Source organism: Vanacampus margaritifer, chromosome 18, assembly GCF_051991255.1.
Source record: "Vanacampus margaritifer isolate UIUO_Vmar chromosome 18, RoL_Vmar_1.0, whole genome shotgun sequence".
Taxonomy (NCBI): Eukaryota; Metazoa; Chordata; class Actinopteri; order Syngnathiformes; family Syngnathidae; genus Vanacampus; species Vanacampus margaritifer.
The window spans coordinates 14662390-14687607 of record NC_135449.1 but is presented as its reverse complement, the minus strand read 5'-3'; the positions used below and the strand labels follow the sequence as shown (position 1 = coordinate 14687607).

The following is a 25218-nucleotide window of genomic DNA, read 5'->3' as shown; positions in this document are numbered from 1 at the left end:
TAGTAAGAAAGCCACACAAGTCTTTGTACATGAAAACCCTGGTGTGGATTTTTTTTTCCTTTCACATAGAGGCCGTGATGGACTATAAGCTGCGGATACATATCGTACGTTGTGAAATTAGATACTCAAGAGTGGGCGTTTGCACAGCGATATCCGCGGCAAAAACAAAACAAAACAATACATTAGCCGCACCGTCACATTGGCTGCAGGGTTCAGAGAGCATGGAAAAAGTAGCGGCTTATAGACCGGAAAATAATCGCCATACCAATGAAATGTGCACAGAGCTTCTTTCAGACTTATTGGTACACCAATCACTGTGGTATTTTTGCATGAGACAGAAAGTAATGAGAAAACGCAGAGAGAAATCAGTGTACTTGAATTAGGTGTGCGACACATGCTTTATATTTGAAATTAATATTAATAAAAAGGAAAGAGCCCAAAATTGGAAACATTCCTTACGAGGGTTGGCCAATTTGCATCTCAAATGGAGTTACCACCGATCCGTGTACACCCCCACTACTGTACTTACGCTTTGATTGAACATGTCCGTCTCGTGTCGTAATGTGGTGTATTGGCACAAGTGCTGCCGGATCATCTCCACTCGCTCCAGCTCCAACCGCTCCAACTCCTGGAGAGTGCACAGTAGATCACTCCATCAAATGCAAATTTGGTCAGTAAATTCCAATGGTGCTATTATTTACATTCCCAAACTCACCAAACTGGTCGTGACCATCTCCTCAAACCATTTGGACTGCGACTGGTTGTACAGGTCCACGCAGCGCATGAGCTCATCTCCTATGAACAAGATGTATAGTTGACATATGCACATTTATCACACTTTTGTTTCACATCATTAAGCCAACAATGTGTATCTCAGAAAGATAACACAAATACAAAATGCAATTTCTAAAGGATGATGTTAGATCAGATCATATCCAGCCAACTGACTGACTTGTAATACAGAAAATGAACAATACTGGTTCACTGGGTGAATTGCCATAAACCGAGGAACACAGAAACTGAATCTAAAAAGAGGAAGTAAGTACAGTAAAATGTTCTCAAAAGGTGAGAAAAGCCAAAAGACGTTGGGAAAACCTCAACTCAAGTAAATGACGCACAATAAGAGCACGGTAATGAGTCTTTGTTACGGAAACTACTGAGCACTATAGTTGTTTTGGCGTCAGTCTTTGCTCCTCTTCCCTCACACTCAAGTGGTTGCAGGCAAGACTTCCACGACCAGCACCAACAACTGCTGCTGTTTTTCTCCTCGGTTGCATAAGCACCACAGAGGAGGGAAGACTGTGTTCTGTGTCCGCACACACAGACTGTTTGGATGGAGGCTTTTCACACTTGTTTGTGACAGCATGTGGTCGGTGCCTGGCTGAGTCATATCACATGGCAGAGAGAGTCGACATCTGCTTTTTCCTCTGAGCAACACATTTTTTCCAAATGTAATGCTATTCAAAAATGCACTTTACAAACGAAGCAGTCCTCTATCAAGGTAGCTTGTTTATCAGGACGGCTAGATGGACATTACATTTACACTTAGGGCTCTATTTTCGTGCCAAGGGCAAGTCTAGCACGAGGTGTTCTAAATCTGTGCAGGGCCAAGTTAGAACTAAAAACAGGCATTTGGCGCCATTGTGGCTGTAAACAGGGCCGACTTGATGTGTTGCCAATTGAAGCGGCTCCTCTCATTTCCTTTCAAAATGCCACATAAAAAAGGACACACTATTTGACATGGTAGATTTGAAATGCCACAGTTTGGCTTCCAGCACTAATCAACCAGCAGGTGAGAGTTTGTTTACCTCACTTTTAGATTGCTGGAGTCTTTCACAGCCATATGTGAATCGGTTGGGATAATAATCAACACCTAATCCTACCCCATCTGGAGATGTTCAAGTATGTTGAGGACTTGCTGATGAGTGAGGGGAGAATTGAGCTTGAGACTGACAGGCAGATTAGTGCAGAGTCCGCAATTATGCGATGACTCAGCATCAGTTTGTTGTGGTGAAGAAAAAGATCAGATCTTGATTTCCAGTGGATCTACGTTCCTACCCTCAAATAGAGGTGTGGGTCGTGACCAAAAGAACAAAGATACAAATGGTTGAAATTGGTTTCCTCCGCTGGGTATCCAGGCTGTCTCTTAGAGATAGGGTACGACTGTAAGAAGCTTGGTCATACGGGAGGGGCTCAGTGTAGAGCTTTTCTGCTTCTCTGCTTTGGGAGAACCTGATGAGGTGGCTCAAGCATCTGTTTAGGATGAATGCCTCCCTGGTGAGGTGCTCCAGGACACACTAGGAGGAGGTCCTGGGGAATACTCAGGACATGCTAGAGAAACTTAACGCCTCTCGGCTGGACTGGGAAAGTCTCAGGATCTCCCTGGAAGAGCTGGATGAAGTGGCTGAGGAGAGAAAAGTCTAGTCTTCTATGCTTAAATTGCTGCCCGACCTGACCTGACCCCATATAAGCAGAAAAAAAATTGATATATGTAATATGTTGAGTGTTCTGATACGACAAAAGGAATGAAATCGAAATATGTGTTAAACGGTAGCTGCCACCTGAATGACAAATGGGCAGTAATCAAGATTTTAAAAAAGCATCTGGTCTACCTAACAAAATAAATACTTTGACCTACCCCTCCGCGACTCTCACCTGCTTGAGTGGATTTCCTGCGGGCTTTCTTGATGTCTTCCTCAGTCTTTGTATTGAGTTTGATCTCCAGCTGCTGAGTTTTCAACTCCAACTCTTTCTGTCTGTCGGCCAGAGCTTTACGGGCCTAAAGAGTACATGAGTTACGGACACACAAAAAAAGAAGAAGAGTTTTCAAACAACTCAAAAAAATTAATGCAGATAGTAAGTGAATTGCAACAAGGGGGCACAAGCCAGTGTTTTCTTGTGCCGGTCCCAAGCCCGGATAGATAAAGAGGGTTGTGTCAGGAAGGGCATCCGATGTAAAACTTTGGCCAAATCAAACATGCGAATCAAATATATGACTTCCATACCGGATTGGCCGAGGCCAGGGTTAACAACGACGGCCATCGGTGCTGTTGACCTACAGGGTGCCGGTGGAAACTAGACTAGTGTTGGTCGAAGAAGGAGAGGAGGAAGGTGTGTTCGTAGGAAGAAAGAGAAGAGGAACACCAAGAGTCTATGACTGAGAGTAGGGACTTTGAACGTTGGAACGATGACAGGAAAAGGTAGAGAGCTGGTTGACATGATGCAGAGGAGGAAGGTGGACATACTTTGTGTTCAGGAGACCAGGTGGAAAAAGAGCAAAGGTAGAGTTTAGGAGCAGGGTAAGTTGTTGTATCATGGTGTAGATAGGAAGAGAAATGGAGTAGGAGTTATCGTGAAGGAGGAGTTTGTTTGGAACGTCCTGGAGGTAAAAAGAGTGCCAGATAGAGTGATGAGCCTGAAGCTAGGAATTGAAGGTGTGATCATCAATGTTCTTAGTGGGTATGCGCCACAGGTAGGATGCGAGTTGGAGAAGGAAAACTTTTGGTTGGACATTGATGAACTCATGCAGAGCATCCCTAGAAGTGAGAGAGTCGTCATTGGTGCAGACTTCAATGGACATGTTGGTGCAGGAAACAAAGGTGATAAGGAGGTGATGGGAAAGTTTGGTATCCAGGAGAGGAACGCAGAAGGACAGATGGTGGTTGACTTTGCAAAAAGAATGGGAATGGCTGTCGTGAATACTTTCTTCTAGAAGAGGCAGGAACATAGGGTGACCTACAATAGTGGAGGTAGGAGTACACTGGTAGACTACATCTTGTGTAGACGGTGAAATCTGAAGGAGATCAGCGACTGCAAAGTGGTGGTAGGTAGGGGTGTGCTCCAAAAAATTGATACGGCAAATAAATTCATAAATTTTCCCTGGGTGTCTGTGAAAGCTGCTCCTTGCTCTGCAATGCATGCCGCTTGGTGGTAAACCAGAAGAGCTGCTAACAAAAACATTTTTGCAATCCAGCATAACAAACATAGCATTTAGGTATACGTTTAACTGTTACAATAAAAATGCAAGTAAATTAATGTAAAATATTGGTAGCATACATATCCCCTTGAAAATCATGTATTGGGATACATATGTATCGCGATACGTATCGTATTATGACCCCTGTATCGTGATACGTATCATATCGTGAGGTTGTTGGCAATACCCAGCCCTAGTGGTAGGTGAGAGTGTAGCCAGACAGCATAGGATGGTAGTGTGTAGGACGACTCTGGTGGTGAGGAAGACAAAGATGGCAAAGGCAGAGCAGAGGACGAAATGGTAGAAGCTAAAAAAGGAAGAGTGTTGTATGACTTTCAGGAAGGAGTTGAGACAGGCTCTGGATGGTCAGGAGCTGCTTCCAGATGACTGGACAACAACAGCAAATTTGATCAGGGAGACGGGTAGGACAGTCCTTGGTGTGTCATCCGGAAGGAAAGGAGATAAGGAGACTTGGTGGTGGAATGAGGAGGTGCAAAAGTGGATTCAGAGAAAAGGGTTAGCTAGGGTTAGATTCTGAAGCTTGGACGCATGCGTGAGATGCTGTGACTATCGCGAGGCCTACAGCGAGACCGGGAAACCCCAACATGGCGGCGCCCTGCTGCTAAAATAGAATTAGCTCTATTATACTAAACTAATCCAAATTTAACCATCATATATCTTGCCTTTCTTTTTTTTCCCTCTCTTTTTCATCCAACAGATTTGGAATACCACCCAACGTGGAGGACCTCGAACGCTTCATCGACGCATATTTTTACAGCTGCGCGATGGAGAATCCTTCCGTCGAGAAACTGTCGAGAAAACCTTCGAAAAAGAGGAAAAATGATTCAGCGACGGACACGGAGAACCTAGCCACTACGGAGGTTTCGGTCAGTATGCTGGAGTCCATAAATAAAAAATTAGAGGTCCTCTCCCTAATCAGCGAGGACGTCAAAGAATTAAAGGTAAGTATGGAATTCTTCAGCCAACAAGTAAGTGATCTCCAACCGTTAAAAAGGAAAATAAAACGCTAAAAGAAACTGTTCTGGATATTCAATCCCGTAGCATGCGGGAGAATTTAATATTCTCAGGAATATCCGAGAATACCTCTGACAATCCAAAGGTTGAGATAAAAAAAATTATGACGACGTTGTTAAAAATTCCTCAGGAGTCGGGAAATAACATCTCTTTTCACCAGGTACATCGGCTTGGAGCCCCTAGGGGCAACAGACCCCGTCCTATTATCGCCAAGTTTGAGCATTTTAAACAGAAACAATTTGTTAAAAGTAAAGGACGGGAGCTTAAAGGGACCTCATTTGGAATGAACGACCAATTCCCGAGAGAGATTAATGAGCGGCGAAAGGTACTGTTTCCTATAATGAAACAAAATAGGCAGGAGGGTAAACGGACTGCGATGGTCGTCGATAAACTATACATCGATGGCCAACTATTCCGGAACCCCAACTCCACTCCCTGGCTGTCCTAAATGGCATTGGTGGAACTAAACTTTGTTTGATTATTAGATGTATACATATACTGTATATGTGGTTATAAAACCTTAAATATGAATACTCATTATGTTTAGGCGATATTATAAATATATTATTAAATACATAACTATATCTAAAGTATATTTAAACAAAAAATCTCGCTTAGGTTACCAGTTATTGGTGTATTTTTATGTTTAATCCCCCGTTAACTTCCTTTACTTTTACCTCCCTACCTGTTTTTTCACTGTTATATTTACTTACTCGTCACCTCATATTTTACACAAATTACATAAACCACCTAACCACTTTGATTCTATCCTATAACATACTAATATTGACAAATGGCCTATGCAGATATATACACAGGACTGAGTCTATATTGTTTGTATGCATAAATTAGTTCTGGTTTCCTGGAATGTTTGTGGCGCTCGCTCAGAAGCAAAAAGAATAAAAACTTTAGATCATCTCTTAAAATTAAAAGCAGATAATTTCCTCCTACAAGAAACCCACCTACAAAAATCTGAAGAAAAATTACTTATTGATAAGAATTTTAGCCAAGCGTACTCTGCCCCTTATAACAGTAGACAAAGAGGAGTCTGTATACTCATACATAAGAATTTACTCTTTACTTTAAATAATACAATAACAGACCCAGAGGGCCGATACATTATTATTCAGGTGACTATATTTAATAAAATATATACACTTGGTAATTTATATGCCCCTAATAATGATGATCCGGCCTTTTTCCATGAATTTTTCTCTCAGCTGTTTGATTTAGCAGCGAACTCTATTATTATTGGAGGAGACTTTAACACAGTCTTAAATCCATTAATTGACCGTTCTAATAATACAACATGTAGGCGATTACAATCTACTAAAGTAATAGGGGAATATATGGATGACTTTGGCCTCGTCGACAGCTGGAGACTTAAAAACCCAAATAAGAAGGAATTTACCTTCTTTTTCGCTGTGCACCGGTCTTTTTCAAGAATTTATTATTTTCTTACAAATAACTCTATTGCTGATAAAACTGTTACAAAAATACATCCTATTATTATTAGCGACCATGCGCCAGTCTCCCTTTCCCTACAAGTTGATTATACCTTTAAACCACCACCGACATGGCGGTTTAACATCTCACTACTAAACGACGCAGAGTTTGACAAAATTATAAGAAAAGAGTGGGCAAACTTTTTGGAAATAAATGACTCTCCAGACATATCGCCATCTCTTCTCTGGGAAACTGGGAAAGCAGTAATTAGAGGTAAAATTATATCATATTCAGCTTATAAAAAGAAACTGGATCAAAAATCAGAAAAAGACTTGGAAGATAAAATTAAACAACTGACGGATGAGTACGCAATAAACCCAAATAACCAAATATGGACTGACTTACAAAATACAAAAATACAGTTAGACGATATGCTAACTAAAAAGACAGAGTTTATAATACAACAATTGAGATATAACAACTTTGAATATAATAACAAATCAGGTAAATTTCTTGCAAACCAACTTCAACGCAATCGGGAAAAGTCTCTTATAACGGCTATTAAAGGGACAACTGGTGAATGCACACAATCACCAGAAGAAATTAATCACATTTTTTATAACTATTATCGTAACCTATACTTAGAAACTAACAAGCCTAACCCTGAGCATATTGAGGCATTCCTCAGTAGCTTAAATATACCTCAGTTAACTACTGAATATAAAGACATGTTAGATGCGCCACTTACTATAAACGAGTTGTACAGTGTTCTAGATAGTATGCCTAATGGCAAAGCACCTGGCCCGGATGGTTATCCGGCTATATTTTTTAAGCACTTCTGGTTAATGCTTGCTCCACCATTCTTAAGAGTAGTAACAGAAATTAAAACTAAGGGTTACATACGCCCACACAGGAATACAGCAGCAATTAAACTTTTATTAAAGACAGAAAAAGACCCCACCCTTCCATCAAGTTACCGTCCGATTTCACTAATTAACACTGATATTAAAATTATCACTAAGGCTTTCACATCTAGACTAGAAACAGTAATCTCGACAATCATTCATAGCGACCAAACAGGCTTTATTAAAGATCGGCACTCTACTAATAATATTAGGAGATTCTTTAACCTTGTTAGCATGTCACAGCGGCATGATAAAAAGGCAGTTATTATATCATTGGATGCAGAAAAAGCTTTCGACAAAGTTAACTGGTCCTTCCTCTTTGCTGTTTTAAATAAATTTGGCTTTGGGAAATCATTTATCCACTGGGTATCAGTATTATATGATTCTCCAAAAGCTACAGTTACTACTAATGGGATTATATCTCAGAGCTTTACTTTACAGAGAGGCACAAGACAGGGATGCCCACTATCCCCTTTATTATTTGCAATATTTATTGAGCCACTTGCATTAGCCATACACCAGGAAAGAAGGATTCAAGGAATTCACTCTGGGGTAACAGAACATAAAATTAATCTATATGCCGATGACATCTTACTTTATTTAGAAAAGCCGGCTACTTCGCTAGGGGAAGTATTTAACTTAATAACTAAATTCTCACAGTTATCAGATTATTCTATTAACTGGACAAAATCAACACTTCTACCTATTACAGAAAATTCATGGAACCCTGCAAGCCAGGATCCACACTACTCATTTCCTATAGGTAATTTAAAATACTTAGGCATAAAAATCTCACCTAAATTAACTGATTTAATTCATTTAAACTTTTCTTCACTTCCGGATAACATTTATCGTGACTTGGAGCGCTGGAATAATCTTCCTATTTTTCTAATAGGACGAATAGCCATCATTAAAATGAAAGTTTTACCCAAAATAAACTATTTTTTCTCAATGATTCCATTTAAACCGACGGCTAAATGGTTCCAGTTGTTGGACTCAGCCGTTACAAAATTTTACTGGAATAAAAAAAAAGCAAAGATTAGTCTATCTACTCTTCAGAAAAGTAAATCCAAAGGTGGTCTAGAGGTACCAAATTTTATGTACTACTATATAGCTAACCAGCTACAATATATCGTTCTATGGGCACAACCCAACAGAGACACTAACTGTTGGCTGGAACTAGAACAGAAGGATTGTAATAACCTCAGACTTCGAGATTTACTCTTTATTACAACATCGATTAAGCGACATAATTGTTTTGAAAACCCAATGATTTCCGCCACCGTGACTGCCTGGTGGAAGGCACTAGAATTGACAAAAGCCCAAGTGGAGTCCTGTGGGCTCTCTCCCCTATGGCATAACCCCGACTTTCAACTTAACAACCAACCGTTTTATTTAGGTGTGTGGGAGCAGAAAGGAATTACACATCTCCACCATCTCTTCTCAGATAATATGTTTATATCATATACATCCTTGCTCCAAAAATACAATATAAAAATTGGAAATTTTTTACATTATCTACAAGTTAAAAATATGATAAAGAAAAAAATTCCAACACTTCGGGGTACGCTCCAATCGCCTGTTTTAGCTAAAGATATTAACAAGCTTTCTCCGACAACAACAAAAAAACTTTCAAAAATATATAAGTTACTTTCATATACTGATAAAATGTCTTTACCCATCTCGAATTGGGAGACAGACTTGTCTATAGCACCGGAATCTGACTTTTGGATTCAAGTTTGTGAAAACGCATTTAAAATGACAAAACACACAAATTTACAACTTATCCAATATAAAATTATTCACAGAACATACATTACTCAATATATGATTAAGAAAATGGGACTCTCAGACTCCGACATTTGTCTCCAATGTTTACAAAACACTACAGACACTTATGTTCATGCTTTATGGTTATGTACTCCGGTTATGTATTTCTGGACTAAAGTCTTAGAAAAACTTTCCGCTATTTTGGACTGTAGGATACCTTTATCTCCAAACTTGTGTTTGCTAGGTGACCTAACAACAACTGACTTACCACATAAACAATTTCAATCTACACTTGTAGCCCTTACTATCGCTAAAAAAACAATTCTTGTTAACTGGAAAAATAAACAAACTCTGAATATCGACCAATGGTCTAACCTCCTCATAAATCACATTTTAATGGAAAAAATATCTGCCTCAAATAAAAAATAAATATCAAAATTTATAGAAACATGGTCTACGCATATAGAATTTTTTAACCTAATTCTTGTTACTTAATTCTGTCTGTTAGCGAGAGCCACTACATCGTGATAACTTACATTGATGTTTCTGCATTTGGCAATTTATTATTATATTAAAATTATTAGTATGGGATTTTTTTTTAATGGGCTTTAGGTGAACTGATGAATACACACACGCACGCACGCACACGCACGCACGCACATGCTCACCCACATACAAAAAAAAATATATATATATATATATATATATATATATATATATATATATATATATGTGTGTGTATATGTATATATATGTGTATATATTTAAAAAAAAAGAGAGAAAAAAACCCACTTTTTTTTTAAAAAAAAAATTGTTTTTAAAAAAGGAGAGCAATGATGATGTCAAATCGAATGAACAATACTGTAAAAAAAAAAAGAAAAAAAAGAGAAAAGGGTTAGCTAAGAAGAAGTGGGACACAGAGGACTGAAGAAAGTAGAAAGGAGTACAGGGAAATGCAGCGTAAGGTAAAAGTAGAAGTGGCAAAGACCAAACAAGGGGCTTACGATGACTTGTATGTTAGGTTGGACAGTAAGGAGGGAGAGACTGATCTATACAGGTTGGCAAGGCAAAGAGGCAGAGATGGGAAGGACGTGAAGCAGGTTAGGGTAATAAAGGATAGGGACGGAAGTGTGTTGACAGATGCCAGTAGTGTACTAAAAAGTACTTTGAAGAGTTGATGAATGAGGAAATTGAGAGCGAACGAACAGTAGAAGAGGTGACTGTTGTGGACCAGGAAGTAGCAAAGATTAGTAAAGATGAAGTGAGAAGGGCATTGAAGAGGATGAAGTGTGGAAAGGCACTTGGTCCTGATGGTATTCCTGTGGAGGTATGGAAGTGTCTAGGAGAGGTAGCAGTAAAATTTCTGACTGGGTTGTTCAACAGGATCTTAGATAGGGAGAAGATGCCTGAGGAATGGAGGAGAAGTGTGCTGGTGCCCATTTTTAAGAACAAGGGATACATGCAGAGTTGTGGCAACTACAGAGGAATAAAGCTGATCAACCACACAATAAAGCTATGGGAAAGAGTAGTTGAAGCTAGACTGAGGGCAGAGGTGAACATTAGTGAGCAGTAGTATGCCCCCCCCCCCCCCAAAAAAAAAAGAGTACCACAGATGCAGTATTTGCTTTGAGGATGTTGATAGAGGAGTACAGAGAAGGTCAGAAGGAGCTGCATTGTGTCTTTGTAGATCTGGAAAAAGCTTATGACAGGGTGCCCAGAGAAGAACTGTAGTTTTGTATGAGGAAGTCTGGAGTCGCAGAAAAGTATGTTCAAGTGGTGCAGGACATGTATGAGGACTGCAAGACGGTGGTGAGGTGTGCTGTAGGTGTGACGGAGGAGTTCAAAGTGGAAGTGGGACTACATCAGGGATCAGCTCTGAGCCCCTTCTTGTTCGCTATGACAATGAACAGAATGGCAGTTGAGGTTAGACAGGAATCTCCATGGACTATGATGTTTGCAGATTATATTGTAGTGAGAGGAGGGAACAGGTGAAGAAGCTAGAGGCATGGAGGTTTGCCCTGGAAAGGAGGGGAATGAAGGTCAGTCGTAGCAAGACGGAGTATCTGTGTGTGAATTGGAGGGACCCAAGTGGAAGAGTGAGGTTACAGGGAGAAGAGACCAAAAATCTGGAGGAGTTTAAGTATTTAGGGTCAACAGTCCAGAGCAATGGCGACTGTGGAAAATAAGTGAAGAAGCGTGTGCAGGAAGGCTTGAACGGGTCAAGAAAAGTGTCAGGTGTGATGTGCGACAGAAGAGTTTCAGCTAAAATGAAAGGAAAGGTTTATAAAACTGTGGCGAGACAGTGCCACTGAGGAAAAGACAGGAGGCAGAGGTGGAGGTGGCAGGGATGAAGATGCTGAGGTTCTCTTTGGGAGTGACCAGGATGAATAGAATCAGGAATGAGTACATTAGAGGAACTACACACGTTAGAGGCTTTGGAGATAAAGTCAGAGAGGCCAGACTGAGATGGTTTGGACATGTCCAGAGGAGAGATAGTGCTGAGTTTCCAAATGCCAGGCTGGAGGTCTAGGGGCAGACCAAATAGGAGGTTTATGGATGTAGTTAAAGAGGACATGAAGGTAGTGAGGCAATTGATTCGCTGTGGCGACCCCTGAAGGGAAAAGCCGAAAGGAAAAGAAGAAGAAGTAAGTGAATTGCAACATACATTAAATGTATGTATACTTACAGGTTGTTTCCATTTTTTATACCGGTATAACTAAAACATTGTTTAAATGATTTCCATGAAGTTTTGTGGAAGGATGCTGTAAAGACACAATAGCATGCAGCTCTACAATGCTGATCCAGTTTGCAATATAAAACTAAAACTAAAATGTTTGGCCTTGATGGAGGTCTTTGTTTCCATAAATGCAATTTTAACTTGTCTCTAGCCTCTTTTATACAAAATACTCAGATGTGAATATCCTTAAAAAAAAACATCCTTTCTTTTTACACAGAATCCAGTAAAGTTGGCCAGTTTCCACTGCGTGTGATTTTACACGGCAAGTCAGCATCCCTGGATTCAGGCTTTATTTCACTACGTGACGACAATACTTGGCGTGTCATATAAAATATTCATCAGATTACATTGTTTTTCAAACCACAACGGTGGGAGGTGAGTGTCAAGAGCGAAACATGCTGACCTTGTTTCACAAGCGTCAGTCTGGCTCTTATACCACCTCTAATGGTGGATTCTTGGCAAAGATACATAATACAGGATGTGACAAAAGAACATGCTTTTGTTTTGACAATCAACAACTCCCAAGAACTTCTCACAATGGACCAGCTTCGCCAAATCTGGGAAGTTAACATGTTGGAAGACTTTTGAATTTTCGAGAATGTCTTAATAAAAGTATCAAACATTTACTGAATATTGGTCAAAAGAATTGTAAAAAGTTCATAATATGAAAAGTTTGGCATTCAAATGTATTCAGCCATCTTTACTCAGATACCCCTAAATGCAATTCAGTGCTAACTAATTAGCTAACTAGCTAGCCAGCTGATATAATGTTACTAAGAGAGAACATGTAAAAGTATGTTTACCTTCTCCACCGAAGCATAGCGACCAACAAGCTGTTTCCGTAAGTCTGCGATGTGATGGTCGAACCTTTTCATGTCCTTCTTAAAGTTCTCCCTGAAGCTCAGCAAAGGTTTTTCCACTTCACTCTGCAGCTAAACCACAACAGAAATATGCAGTGGCTTAGGAACAGCCATGGCATGAATGTTTTTTTGTTTTTGTTTTTTTACATGAATTTTGTTATAATAAACCCTTTCCACAAGGCAATGACAATTAATTGGACCAACATATGGCGAATACTCACAGTAGCATTTGGAGAACATGCTAACTCCCATGTATTAAACCGTATGAAATCAGTAAAATTTTTGTCTGGTAGACCTACATGGATCGATTTCAGTGGTAGTTAACCCTATAAAACCTGAACCATTAATTATATGAGAGAAAATTCAGATTCTTTGTAAAGTATTTATTGATCTTTTTACTTACGTGTTGGAAAATCAACTTCTACGTATGACTTTTGACTTGGTCACAATGCTTTAAATTCATACATTTATAACTGTCAAAAAATATTATAATACTAAACAGACATAACAAACATATTAGTATTTCCCAAAATGTGAAATAACATTTCCCACTATTAATAAGTATCGTATAACTGCTATCATGCACTATTGGGATTTAAGAACACCACACCAATGTTACTGGAAACAACATTTTATCTTTTTTAGTAACTTTGTGGGCCACACATTTTTTGGATTGAATAGTGGAAAGCCTCACAACAGTTTCTGCTCTTGTTCAGGCAAAGTTGTATTTTGTGTTTCTTACAGTATACATAGGCAAAGTGGCCTGTGCAGAACTTGCATCTCTGTTGTGTTTGTCATTGAGGGAAATGATCAACTATGTATGATCAATGATCAATTGTGTAATTTAATTTAATTTATTTTAATTTGAATTCATTAGTTTGGTTGACAAATCAAGTTTTGATTACATGACAAATGCAAAATTTACCAAAAATAACAGTTGACTGATTAAAATGACTTTATACACCTACTGTTTCAAATTTTATACACTTACTTTTAACACGGTTTTACTAAAACATTTAGTCAAAAATATTGAGTACTTTCACATTATATAACTTCTTATAATGTTGTCTAAGTAAAAATGTTCAACTTTTTCTTACCTTAACCATTCTATAATTGACAAAGAAAATCTTCTAAATCAGATGTCTCTTCTTTCTCAATCGTGGCGATCTTGCAAGGTTGCTGGAAAAGCCATCAACTGGGTGATTACTGCCCTCTAACGGATTATCGGTGTAATACATGTGTCAGATCATATACGTCGGGGTTTTAATGGAAAAAAATATAATACTCATGAAATAGAGGGCTCAAAATGTCTTGTAGTTAATATGACACGATTGGAGTTATAGGTTAACTCTGAACCAACTATTTATTCTTAATGTGTCTATTTATAATCTGTCAAATTAACTCACTGCTTTTTTTCTGCAATGCCAGACTTTTTTACCATCGAAATCAATATACCCCATTAGGTCAGATACAAACAGAACATGGCAACCACGCATTCAACTGGAACTAAAACACAGATCATGACACTAAACCTTGACGTAGTAGTTGTCCTTAAGCATGAAGCTTTTAGGTGTACTGTATTTATCTTTTTAATATCCGCAACAGCTTGAATATGCATAGTTATGTGTTGGAGAAAAGTGGCAATTACTTTAGAGGAGAACTTGAGGTGAACCTCCGCTTCATCAGCCAGACTCTTCTTCAACTGGGCCCAAGCCTCCCCCAGCGTCCTAAGAGGAGAGGGACCACACACACTTTTATGTCGAAAAAATGGGCAGAAAGTGTCGAGGAAAGGGAGGAGTGCAGCAGATGACGGTAAGCGCACACAGCTGGGGATGAGTAGTGGGGCCGGTGCAAAAGTTCAGCAGCTACACCGCTAACCAGTAAATCTAGAGAAGTGGAGGTCCAAATGCAGTTCAGCAGATCATTAGGATGTATGAGGCATGTGATCTGTTCAGCCTTTTAGCTCAACTTGGGGCTGTATAACCACGAGGGCTTGTTGTGTTGTCTAAAAGATAAGTCAGCTAATACAAATTATACAAAGATTTTGCACATCTTTTTACAAGAGCAGAGATTTGTTATGACAGAATGAAGCTGGATGATTATTAATGAGCACAAATAAGAAGGAGGCGGATAACTTTAGGAAGCAGGCTGCTTCAAAGTTTAGCCCTCGGAGGAAGACAAGTTTAAGTACGCCCAGATTGGCTTCCAAAAGGTTGCATCTACTGTATCACTGTCATTAATATGTTTCTAAAAGCTCTGTTGTAGATGGTTTATACCACATGATCATTGTTATTGTGTTACATCCAATCCAAACAATGTTTTCAGTAACAAAGTCTGAGATATCAGAGCGGAGGGGCTGTCAGACTGTGTCACGCCCAAGAGCAGTATGGGGGAGCTGTGTAATCCCCAACAACCAGTGAGTCCCATTTTCCATATCTCAGTCCCCAAGCAATATTCCTAATGCTGAGCTGTAAATCACAACATTACATAAGCAGTCAAATGAGCCTAAAATTGGTTGGTATACGTTTTAGACTGTAGAGACCAGCCATCATAGCTGGAGTTACACTACTAAAAATAATTAATTAAAATTGATGTTAAAAAATGTCAGCATGTCAGATGATTATTAACTCATTTGCTCCCAAAAGCGTATGAATATGTTCTATTTTAAACATTACCAGTGTCCCAAAGATGTATTTTTTTTTAATTTATGCTAGCTAGAGCATACAGAAGGCTTTGATGCAGCGTCTGAGCTGAAGAGAACGTTTGAAGGAATGGTAGTTATTACAAAAACGGCCAGCAGGTGGCATAAGAGATCAACCAGGGCCATGTTGCAAAAAGCCCCCCCCAGTGTTTCAAACTGATTTGTGAATAATGATGAAACTTAGCTATATTCTGAAACTAATTGCTGCAAAAAGGAAACAGATACAAATATACTTTTTTACTGATGAAAGAAGAGACTCTAATTGTTCTTTTGGTAGGTTCCATGTTTTTATAGCAATAGAACACAATATTCTGTGGGCCTTGCAAAATCAGTCAAAATCCAGTGAAACAGCGGGAAGCGAAGAGGATTGCTTCAGTGAAAATGGCTGGTAGTGAATGAGTTAAGCACTCCCAAGCCCACTTTAAGGCCTGTTTATGCATCTAAAACCACACAGGCTTTTTTTAGGCATAACACAACCATTCAAGGTACAGATGTGTTTTGTCTCCGTCACATGAATTTAGTAAGAAAATCTTTAATAATAAAACTTTTAGGTTACTTTGATTTATAAATGAAATATTGAACCAGCCTCTATGAAACACTTTTGCTGTCCATGCAGTGTTAAATGAGTCGTCATGTAAATAATTAGACTAAGCAATTATTTGGAGAAACCATGTTTTTATACCATGCATTCAGCTGGAAGTAATGTTTTAAAAAAGCACCATTATCTTGATTATTCACTGGTCATATAATAAAATTAAATAAATTAAATAACAGTATGCACCTCAGGGAGAATTCAACTTCTCTCTAATTCAAATTGACATCTGTTTTGTATGATTGGGAGGAATCAAATGTGGTCACATTGCTTGTGATCACATTTCTACCATACAAATGGTAAATTCAGAAAAAAATATTGACGGCTGGTGCTGGGCTGGAAGCACTCGAAAATGGCAGGACCCAACCAACAAAACAGCAATTGTCCTTCTTGACAACAGAGCTGGCCTAAGTGAGAGACAGAATGGAAGTATTGTGCTACACTTTTCTGAGTATGGGCTGACCGACTCAAGGTTCTACACGGAACAGTTGCATCTCACTTCAGCTTCCAGTCTTATACACATGTAAGCCGTTTAGAGGGAGTGTAAGCCTCACTAAGTCTTTTTTTCCCCCTTCCTATCCCAGTCCCAATTTTCATATTGATGTCATGAGCTTCTGGGTAAAATAGACTAAACTAGACATGTGCTGATTATTATCTATGATCGACTGTAGTTGTAATATCACCATTCACCACTAGATGGTAGACATGGCTTAGTTGTGCTTATAGCGGGTCTTATACTGCCCAATACGTGAGTAGGCCTAATCTTATTTTTATTTTTTTGTAGATTTGTAATGATTTGCAGGGAAAACATAGTACCTGAATAATATTGTTTGAGTGATTTTATTTTTGTGACAAAATGCACAAAATTTGTTCTTGCGATTAAGGTTGGTTTGTTGGTCAGCAGTTGTTTGCTGTGCTTGAATGTTTTTTTTTGCACTGGAAAAAACAACAAAAAAACACGGTATGTGGCTATTTTTCATTGTTATTTATTATTATTATTATTATTGTTATTATTATGTTATTAATATTTTTTTATTCTTTATGGTTGAAGGCTGGATATTTTATACATGCACTAAGAAATGTATTATGAAAAATTTATTTCAATAAAAAACAGACATATGCATGCAATTGCGTGTATTTTTGTCCATACCTAAATTGGCATTTAATGTCAAATTAATTTGATAAAATACAGGGAGTCCTCGAGTTACAGACAAGTTCCATTCCTATGCTGGCGATGTAAACCAAATTTCGACTTAAAGTTGGATTTCGCCGTAAAAGTCGATATTTACAGTACATCAAAATACTTGTACAGTAATATTAAATAACATATTTGCACCACCCGGAAGAGCCTGAACCAATATTTTGTGTTTCCGCACGGACATTCATTGCTGACAGATGGCAGAGCGGAGGTAATTCAAACTTAAACACGGAAATGTGACGCGCCTGATGGCAAGCCAACCTGCTCAATGGATGCCCTTTGCTTGAGGTAACAACACAACTTTAAATAACTTTAAAATTGCGTGATTACTGTGGGAAATTAACGATAAAGAAGGACGAGACATGGGCGCTGTAAAGTTGAAACGCCGTAGGTCACGTACTGTAACTCGAGGACTCCCTGCATTGAAAGTCTACTGTACGCTATGAAAAATGGTAGCATTTAGTCATCAAAAGAAAGATTTGTTTTTGTTTTCAAGATTTATTATTATTACCAAATAGCTACTAATATAAATTATTTTCATTGTAAAATAAGTATTTAAAATACTGCATTTGTACCATTTCTTGCAGGGAAAATTATAATTCATTCATTCATTATTTATTAATCAAAGAATTCCAAGGCTGAACATTTTTTTTAAATAAATTCAAGGGTCCACTGTATCTGAAAATAGGATCATATAACTAAAATAGCCATTGCTTCATATTCTTTCATATTTTTACAGTTTCCAGTCTCTCAATAAAGAGGAGTTTGCCATTAAAATCCCAGCTTCTTCTGTCACCTAAAAGATGACCCACAGATTCCTATTCCTGCTGTTTCCATGTTCGTTTGTCCCCGTTGAGAACCAGACAAAGAACCACCTCAGCATGATAGCATCACTGGTGCCAGATTGGAGCAAAGATGAGTTGTTGTGAACTCCTTTTTCCCCACAGGGTGTCTTGGCAACACCCTTTCCACCCACACAATGTACTTTTACCATTTTATCCCATCAAATCATGCTCCCTACATCTTCATTCTTACAATCCCTTTATTTTCCTCAGCTATTTCTTCATGACCTAGGTATTCTATAGAGGAGGGACCAAAGCATTTGGTGGTCTATAGACAGGCATCAGTGTAGTTCAAACAATCATCTTGACTGGCTCATTAGACAGTTACTTAACACACCAATAATCACATTTTAAATTAGGAAACACAGACAAAGAATGTAGTTACTTGCGTCACCACTTTTCCTCTATTAACTACATCTACCAATGAAAGAGTTTCACAGCAAAATTACAGTCATTTGGGGAGGAGACAAGTAGATAATGTAGTTGCAACATAACTACAGTTGTGGCTGTGTTTAGAATTAACCAATCACATTCAAACTCAGATAAAATAAAAGTTTGCACACTATTGTCACCATATCAAGTGCCTCTGATTAACCCCAAATAAAGTTCAGATGTTATGGTAAGGCTTTGCATAACATGATTTTTGTTAGAGCACAAGGCATGATCCGCGGAGAACTTCCACAGCGTCAGAGGATCTCATTGTTCAAAGACATCAGTCAAGAGAAGGGTATAAAGAATTTCCAAGGCATTAAAGTAGTGGGTGGCAGTGTCAGTACTCACACCATGCATTGTACACTGCATCAAATTGGTCTGCATCGCTGTCATCCCCTCTACTAAAGAATGATGCACAAGAAACCCGCAAAAAGTTTGCTGAAGACAAGCAGACTAATGACATGCATTAATGGCAACGTCCTGGGGTCTGATGAGACCAAGAAAAACTTATTCAGTTCAGGAGTACAAAGACATTTGTGTCTTACCTACAGTCAAGTATGTAGGTGAGAGTGTCAGGATTTGGGCTTACCGTATTTTCACGACTATAAAGCGCACTTAAAAGTCTTACATTTTCTCAAAAATCGACAGTGCGCCTAATAGTGAGTTGTTTGCACCGAGTTCCAAAATCTGGCAACCCCAACTGAAAGATGGTGTGAGTCTTTTGGTTTCTCATGCCTGCCAGTATTCAACCAGGGCTGGGTTTGCTGTATATAAGATACAGTAGGACTTCATGATGCTCACTGCTTTCGCTTTATGGAACTGCTAGACTAGAGCAAGTTACGCCACAATTTGTGAACGGAGTGTGCATGCCTGGGCTAAATGTGTCTGCTTGCACTAATGTTGGAGCTTTTGCAAAAGCCTGGCATGTTTGATGGAGAACTAGCCCAGCTGTTCGTTTCAGATACAGAAGATGAGGACTTTGAGGAATTTGTGGATGAAGATTGATCATAAGTAATGCGAGTACATTGTTAAATGCTTCACGTACAACCGAATTCACTGTTTACATTGTTAAATACTTCAATAAAGTACAACCAAACTCAGTTTTGCTCCGCTGCCTTTTTAACATGCTAGCATGTATGCTAGCGTATGTTTTAGCATGAAAGGATGATATCAAAAGTTTTGAGATCGCGTATGTTTAAGCGTGCCTGCGCCCAATAGTGCGGTGCTCCTCCTCTCTGTGTTAAATACAGAAATAGCACCCATAACTGAGACTGCGCCTTTTAATACGATGCGCCTTATGATCATGAAAATACGGTACATGAGTGCTGCCAGAGTCAGGGACCTACAGTCCAATGAAGGAACCATGACAATCAATATGTAATGTGACTTACTGAAACAGTTTCCTTTCGGAAAACGGTCCACAGGGCAGTATTCCAACATGATAGTGACATCCAAGATGGCCACTGCTATATTCAACAGGCTGAAGGTAAGGATGACTTAAACTGCATTGAGCATGTGTGTGGCATCGTCAAATGTCCAAGTGGGTGGAGTTTTTTTTCTTTTGGTATTTTCACAGGTGCATGCAGTGGGAAACGGGTGTTTGCACTGTTGTGGGTGCGAACGCAGCTGAAACTCTTCCTGGGCAATGGGAGAGACTCCTCTCATTCCGTCTAAATTTGATGCAGGTTTTCTGATCATTTATTTGTACCACTCCAGTCTGTTCTAACCCACCACATCACCAATGATTTGCTATTATCTGGATTATGGAAAATTGAAACTTGAAAAAAATTCTATGACGATTTCTGATGACTAGATTAATAATCTGCCTTGGTGGACGATGTTATGTAAAATGCCAAAACAAAGTTGAAAATATAACTCCAACAGCTACTTTTTAAAGAGACTCATTCATTTGCTGACCAAACCCAGAAAACAGGTGAGTCGTTACCTACTTCCTGAGCACAGGTGATGTCATCTTTAGTTGACAGCAAGTGGTAAAAATTTGTTTTTAAAGTTATTAATTGTACATGAAAAATAATGAAGTTATAAAATTCATTCTGGACAAAATATTACCTTTTTACTGCTGAAATTGGCTCATTAAGTCACGTGTCCCTTTTTAAGAGTTGACGAGCATTTGCACTGATCATCTGCAATGATGCCTTGTGGAAAAGAGATGTCACTCTTTTGAACAAAGCCCTCGGGGGAGGTTTACTTACCCTTCTTCCTGGCTCGCGAGAGGGATCTGAGAGAGTTTGGAGAGATTTTTGGCGTATTCCTCCTCTATTTTTATCCTGAGAGGGAAGTAAAGAGTTTCGTTACCTGTTATGCATTTGCACAACACACTCAATGACTTTGAATTTCCTGTGTTGTGCAACACAGTGACGTTGCACAAAAAGGGGAAACCACATGATGGGACTAAGTGGTTTTCATGGTAAATTCCAAAACCCAATAAGAGAGTTGAAACTGAAGAAGATACCTCTCTCGTACAAATTCAGCCATCTCTTTCTGCATTTGTTTCCCTTTTAGCTGTTTCTGCAATAAAACTTCAAACCCGGTGATGTAGCTGTTGGCTTGGGGATCCTTCTTATCAGTCTGAAAGATAAACACAGCAAGCACACGAGAAACAGTTTGAACAAACACTTAGCAGCAAACATGAGAATGTCACACCTCAACCTTCTTTAATGGCTTTATCAGTGGCAAGTAAATAGGTAGCAGCATCAAATCAAAGCTTCTTTTAGAGTGGAGCAGGAATGGCTGCATTTAGCAGGTGACATATCTTGCAAAAATCATCCTTCATCACTTAAAAAAAACACATTAAAGAATCATCAAAACACTGTTGAATGTTCCTTATTATTAAACTAAAAAAGGAACTTTGCCACAATGCTTCTGTGGCCTTAACAACAGTAACCATGCAGTTGGAAGCTGAAAGGGAGTTGAACTGAAAAAATTGTAAACACTGCATGTAACTAGGAGACTCAGGGTCACCATGGCAATTACTCAGCCACTCTTAACCTTATCATGATTTAACACAATGTTGCTGTTGTGGTTTTAAAGTAAATATTGCAGCTTAGAACACATCAGCTTCGAAGCATTATAATGACTAAAAGAGTAATTGATAGCCTCCTCCCAAGCAAATTACATAACTTCAGAATTTAAAAGTTACTTAAAATGGTTAGTGCATTTCTAAATATGGTCTTGGCTTTGTTGACGACAGGTTTCCTCTGTTTGAATTACCAGACAATCTATTGCGTACAACCTGAACAGTGTCAAACAGGAACGTGATCAAGTAAGCATCAAGCAGATTGACAAAGTGAATTTAGTATACAGTATAGCAGCGATTAAGGTCCTCCCTTTATTTGGAAAGCCCTGTACTGGAGGAATTCTGGTTGTGATACAGCAAGCGCGTCCACGTATGAATTACGCTCTACACCAGAGGTGGGCAATCTTGGCCTTCGAGGGCCAGAGTCCTGCAGGTTTTAGAGGTTTCTCCCTTCCAACACAAGCTGATTGCAATCAACAGGATAATTATCAGGCTTATGCAGAGCTTGCTGATGAGCTGATCATATATCAGCTGTGTTGAAGAAGGGCAACATGCAAAACCTACAGGACTCTGACCTTCGATGCTCACCTCTGCTCTACACTCTAGAAATCAGAGGTGGCAAATCCAGGTCCAGAAAGTAAAAACAATACCACAGTTTGGTTTTAGCCCCAGGTAGGGTGGCCAGACGCCCGGATTTAGGCCGGACAGTACTACTTTTCAGTGACGTGACATTCAAGGACGCATTTGTCGAGGAAGGACTCATGAATTTAGCTGCAACTTACAGACAGACATTACTCAAGATGAACTGAGCGAGGCGTGTGCAGACTTAAGTCTGAGATTGATAACGATATGAATCAATGACTATCATAATCAATGTACATGACTGATGCGCATAGTAAGAATCGATGGGGACGGGTTACTAATAAGCCATGGCTTCTACCCGTCAGCCCTTCTTTCGGATGTCAATGTTGCAAATGATATTATGTGATCGATGTAACCTGTAATAATAATGTATCTAAAAGGAAAAAATGAATAAAACAAAACAAACAAACAAAACGTGTTCGGCGTCCGGCGCAACCCTAAACCGGATGCTGGTTTGTCCGCCTTTTAAAGAAAATGAGCCGTGGTTGATTTGATGTGACCCAGCATCAGCCCCACCTCTGTTTGTCACAACTGGTCTATATTGGCCAAGAGTAGCTTCAAAATCTTTAAAAATCTCGTACATCATTGGTTCAATAAATGTAAACAAATCTCCATGTGTGGCTATCTGTCTATACTGTACGTAATCTCCTCGCCGCCTTCTTTAAAAGCAGCAAAAAGGCAGCGCTAGCAAAAATGCCAGAACGCCGGACATCTTTTAAAATTGAATGGGCGAACGAGCACAATTTCCTGGCTAAAAGTAGTCGAGACTGGTTTCACAGTTTCTGCACTTTTAAAAAAAAAAATGGTATTAGAACAGATATAAAAGTTGTGATTAATCGTGAGTTAACTAGTGAAGTCATGCGATTAATTAAAATTAATTAAATATTTTCTTAAAAAAAAAAAAGATTATTAAAAATTTGAAAAAATATTTACAATTATTTTATTTTTATTTACTTTTTTAAAATAAAAGATTATTAAAAAATTAGGGGTGTCAGGTCATTAAAATGTTTAATTGTAATTAATCGCGTGACTTCACTAGTTAACTTATGATTAATCACAAATTTTATATCTGTTCTAAATGCACAAAAAAAATCTGTCAATTTGTGCAGTTCTAGGACACTCTGGTGGCTATTTTTTTTAGTGCCGTTTAATTTTCACAAGGCATGTTTTGGTCCTTCTATGTTTAAAATCCACGCTAATCGGAACGTAATGTGCTTGTGAATCGAGTCGGTATGTGGAGGAACTCAATGTGTGCATGCATTAGCAAGTAACTGCCTCAATATTAAGTGTTATTTATGTTGTTTACATGCATTGCTGTTATGTACAAAAGCACAATATTGTGCTTTTTTTTTTTTTTTTACAATATCGGGACCTTTTTTAACTCTTTCACTGCCAGACGTTTTCAGAAACGGGTTGTCCCCAGTGCCAGCCGATTTAAGCATTTTGACTGATCTTTCAAGGTCCACAGAAAATGTTGTGTTTGGAAACACACATACTACCAAATGAAAGATTGGACTCTCATCTTTCATCAGAAAAAAAAGTTTGTTTCTACCTTATTCCGTTCTTCAGTAATCAACAATAGAAAATGGTTACTTTCACCGAAATTCTCAGTTTTGAAACAAAAAACGGAGAAAAAGAGCTTTTTGTGAAACGATGTTATTTCATGCACTCTAGTGAATTGTACTTATTTTTGTCCATGAATGATGCCACAAACACCTAAATAGTGCTTTACTTCTGTAAAACGCTTTCACCAACAATGAAAAAGTGTTTTTTGATTGCAAAATACGTTTATTTCCATTCAATAGTGTAACAATTTGACAAAACAATTTCGCAAACTATTTACAAATGTGTGCAACTGTGGTACTACAGTACTTACAATTATGTGGATGTTTCAAATACAGTTTTTCTTTTTGTAACGCTCCCCTGCGTGCAAGGAGACGCCACTTGACTCGCACAACAGATTATAGTTTCACTTTCGCTTGTCCGTTTCGCATGCAAACGTTACACTTTCTTGACGGCCTTTTTTTCCGGGGAATAAATAGCAAGTAGCAGACTGTACACACTCCTCCGATGAATATGCATTGGACTCGGGGCACTCTCCTGCTCGGTTGTGCTCCGCGTTATGACGCCGTCATAGCCGCCGCGTCAGCGCTTCCAATTTCGCCGTCAACCTCGGATTCACAATCATCATCATCGATGATGATCATCGTCGTCATCAATGTGCTCTTTTAGCGTTGGTTGATGCCTTTCGTCTTGTAAGTGTAGAGCTGCTTGCAACCGCTCGCCATTGTCCGTTTCCTCCATCTAGCTCCCCCCCACGTCTCCTACTGCCGCGTCAATTTGCTTCCCAACCACGGATTCACCATCATCATCATCGATGATGACCATCGTCGTTATCAATGTGCTCTTTTAGCGTTGATCGATTGTCGATGCTTTTGGTCTTTGAAAAAAACGGCTCGGGCGTGAGCTGCTCGCAACCGGTCGCCATTTTTCCTTTCTCTTCCATTCTGATCTCCTGCTCGACGCTCTAGCTCCGCCTCTACTGACACCCACCCGATCTTGTCATCGCTACCCTCTAGGGGCCAGAAATAGTCATTAGGCACAACAGACCTAATTGAAACTTTCACAACAGCTCCAGAAGGCTTGCCAGCACCCGTTTCAAAAAAAAAAAAATAATAAATTGGATGACGTCTTTTAACGTCATTGGCAGCCCTCCGTAGGTTTTTACTTGACGTCTTTTAACGTCAGTGGCAGTGAAAGAGTTAATATCGCCATGCTTGCCACAATATCGTGATGATTATCGTATCGTTAGGTTAATATTGTGCGTTACATGCCTACTATATATTAGTGCTGTTGAAACAAAAGCACAAAGTTTAGATAGTTTATTAAATTGGGAAGGTCACAAGGTTGAAACCTCGTTCCGGGGGGTATCTCAGTTTACAATGGTCCTAGCCTTAGTTACAAAAATGCACAAAGACCTATTTGGTGCTCCTTCCAATGAACAAGACAACAAAAGGAATACAGGTAATATAGGTAATGAAATTG

The 25218-nt window shown here is 39.0% G+C and overlaps 1 protein-coding gene across 2 annotated transcripts in view; it reads right to left on the bottom strand.

Annotated features, from left to right (window-relative positions):
• gas7b (growth arrest-specific 7b) overlaps positions 1-25218 on the bottom strand; it is a 69159-nt gene that overhangs the window by 2073 nt on the left and 41868 nt on the right. For both annotated transcript variants that reach the window (XM_077550765.1, XM_077550766.1), the window contains exons 8-14: positions 20968-21083; positions 20708-20782; positions 14378-14456; positions 12673-12801; positions 2656-2779; positions 716-795; positions 530-628 (exon numbers count right to left, since the gene is read on the bottom strand). In XM_077550765.1, the coding sequence (XP_077406891.1) occupies positions 530-628; positions 716-795; positions 2656-2779; positions 12673-12801; positions 14378-14456; positions 20708-20782; positions 20968-21083 (702 nt within the window). The remainder of the gene's footprint in view (positions 1-529; positions 629-715; positions 796-2655; positions 2780-12672; positions 12802-14377; positions 14457-20707; positions 20783-20967; positions 21084-25218) is intronic.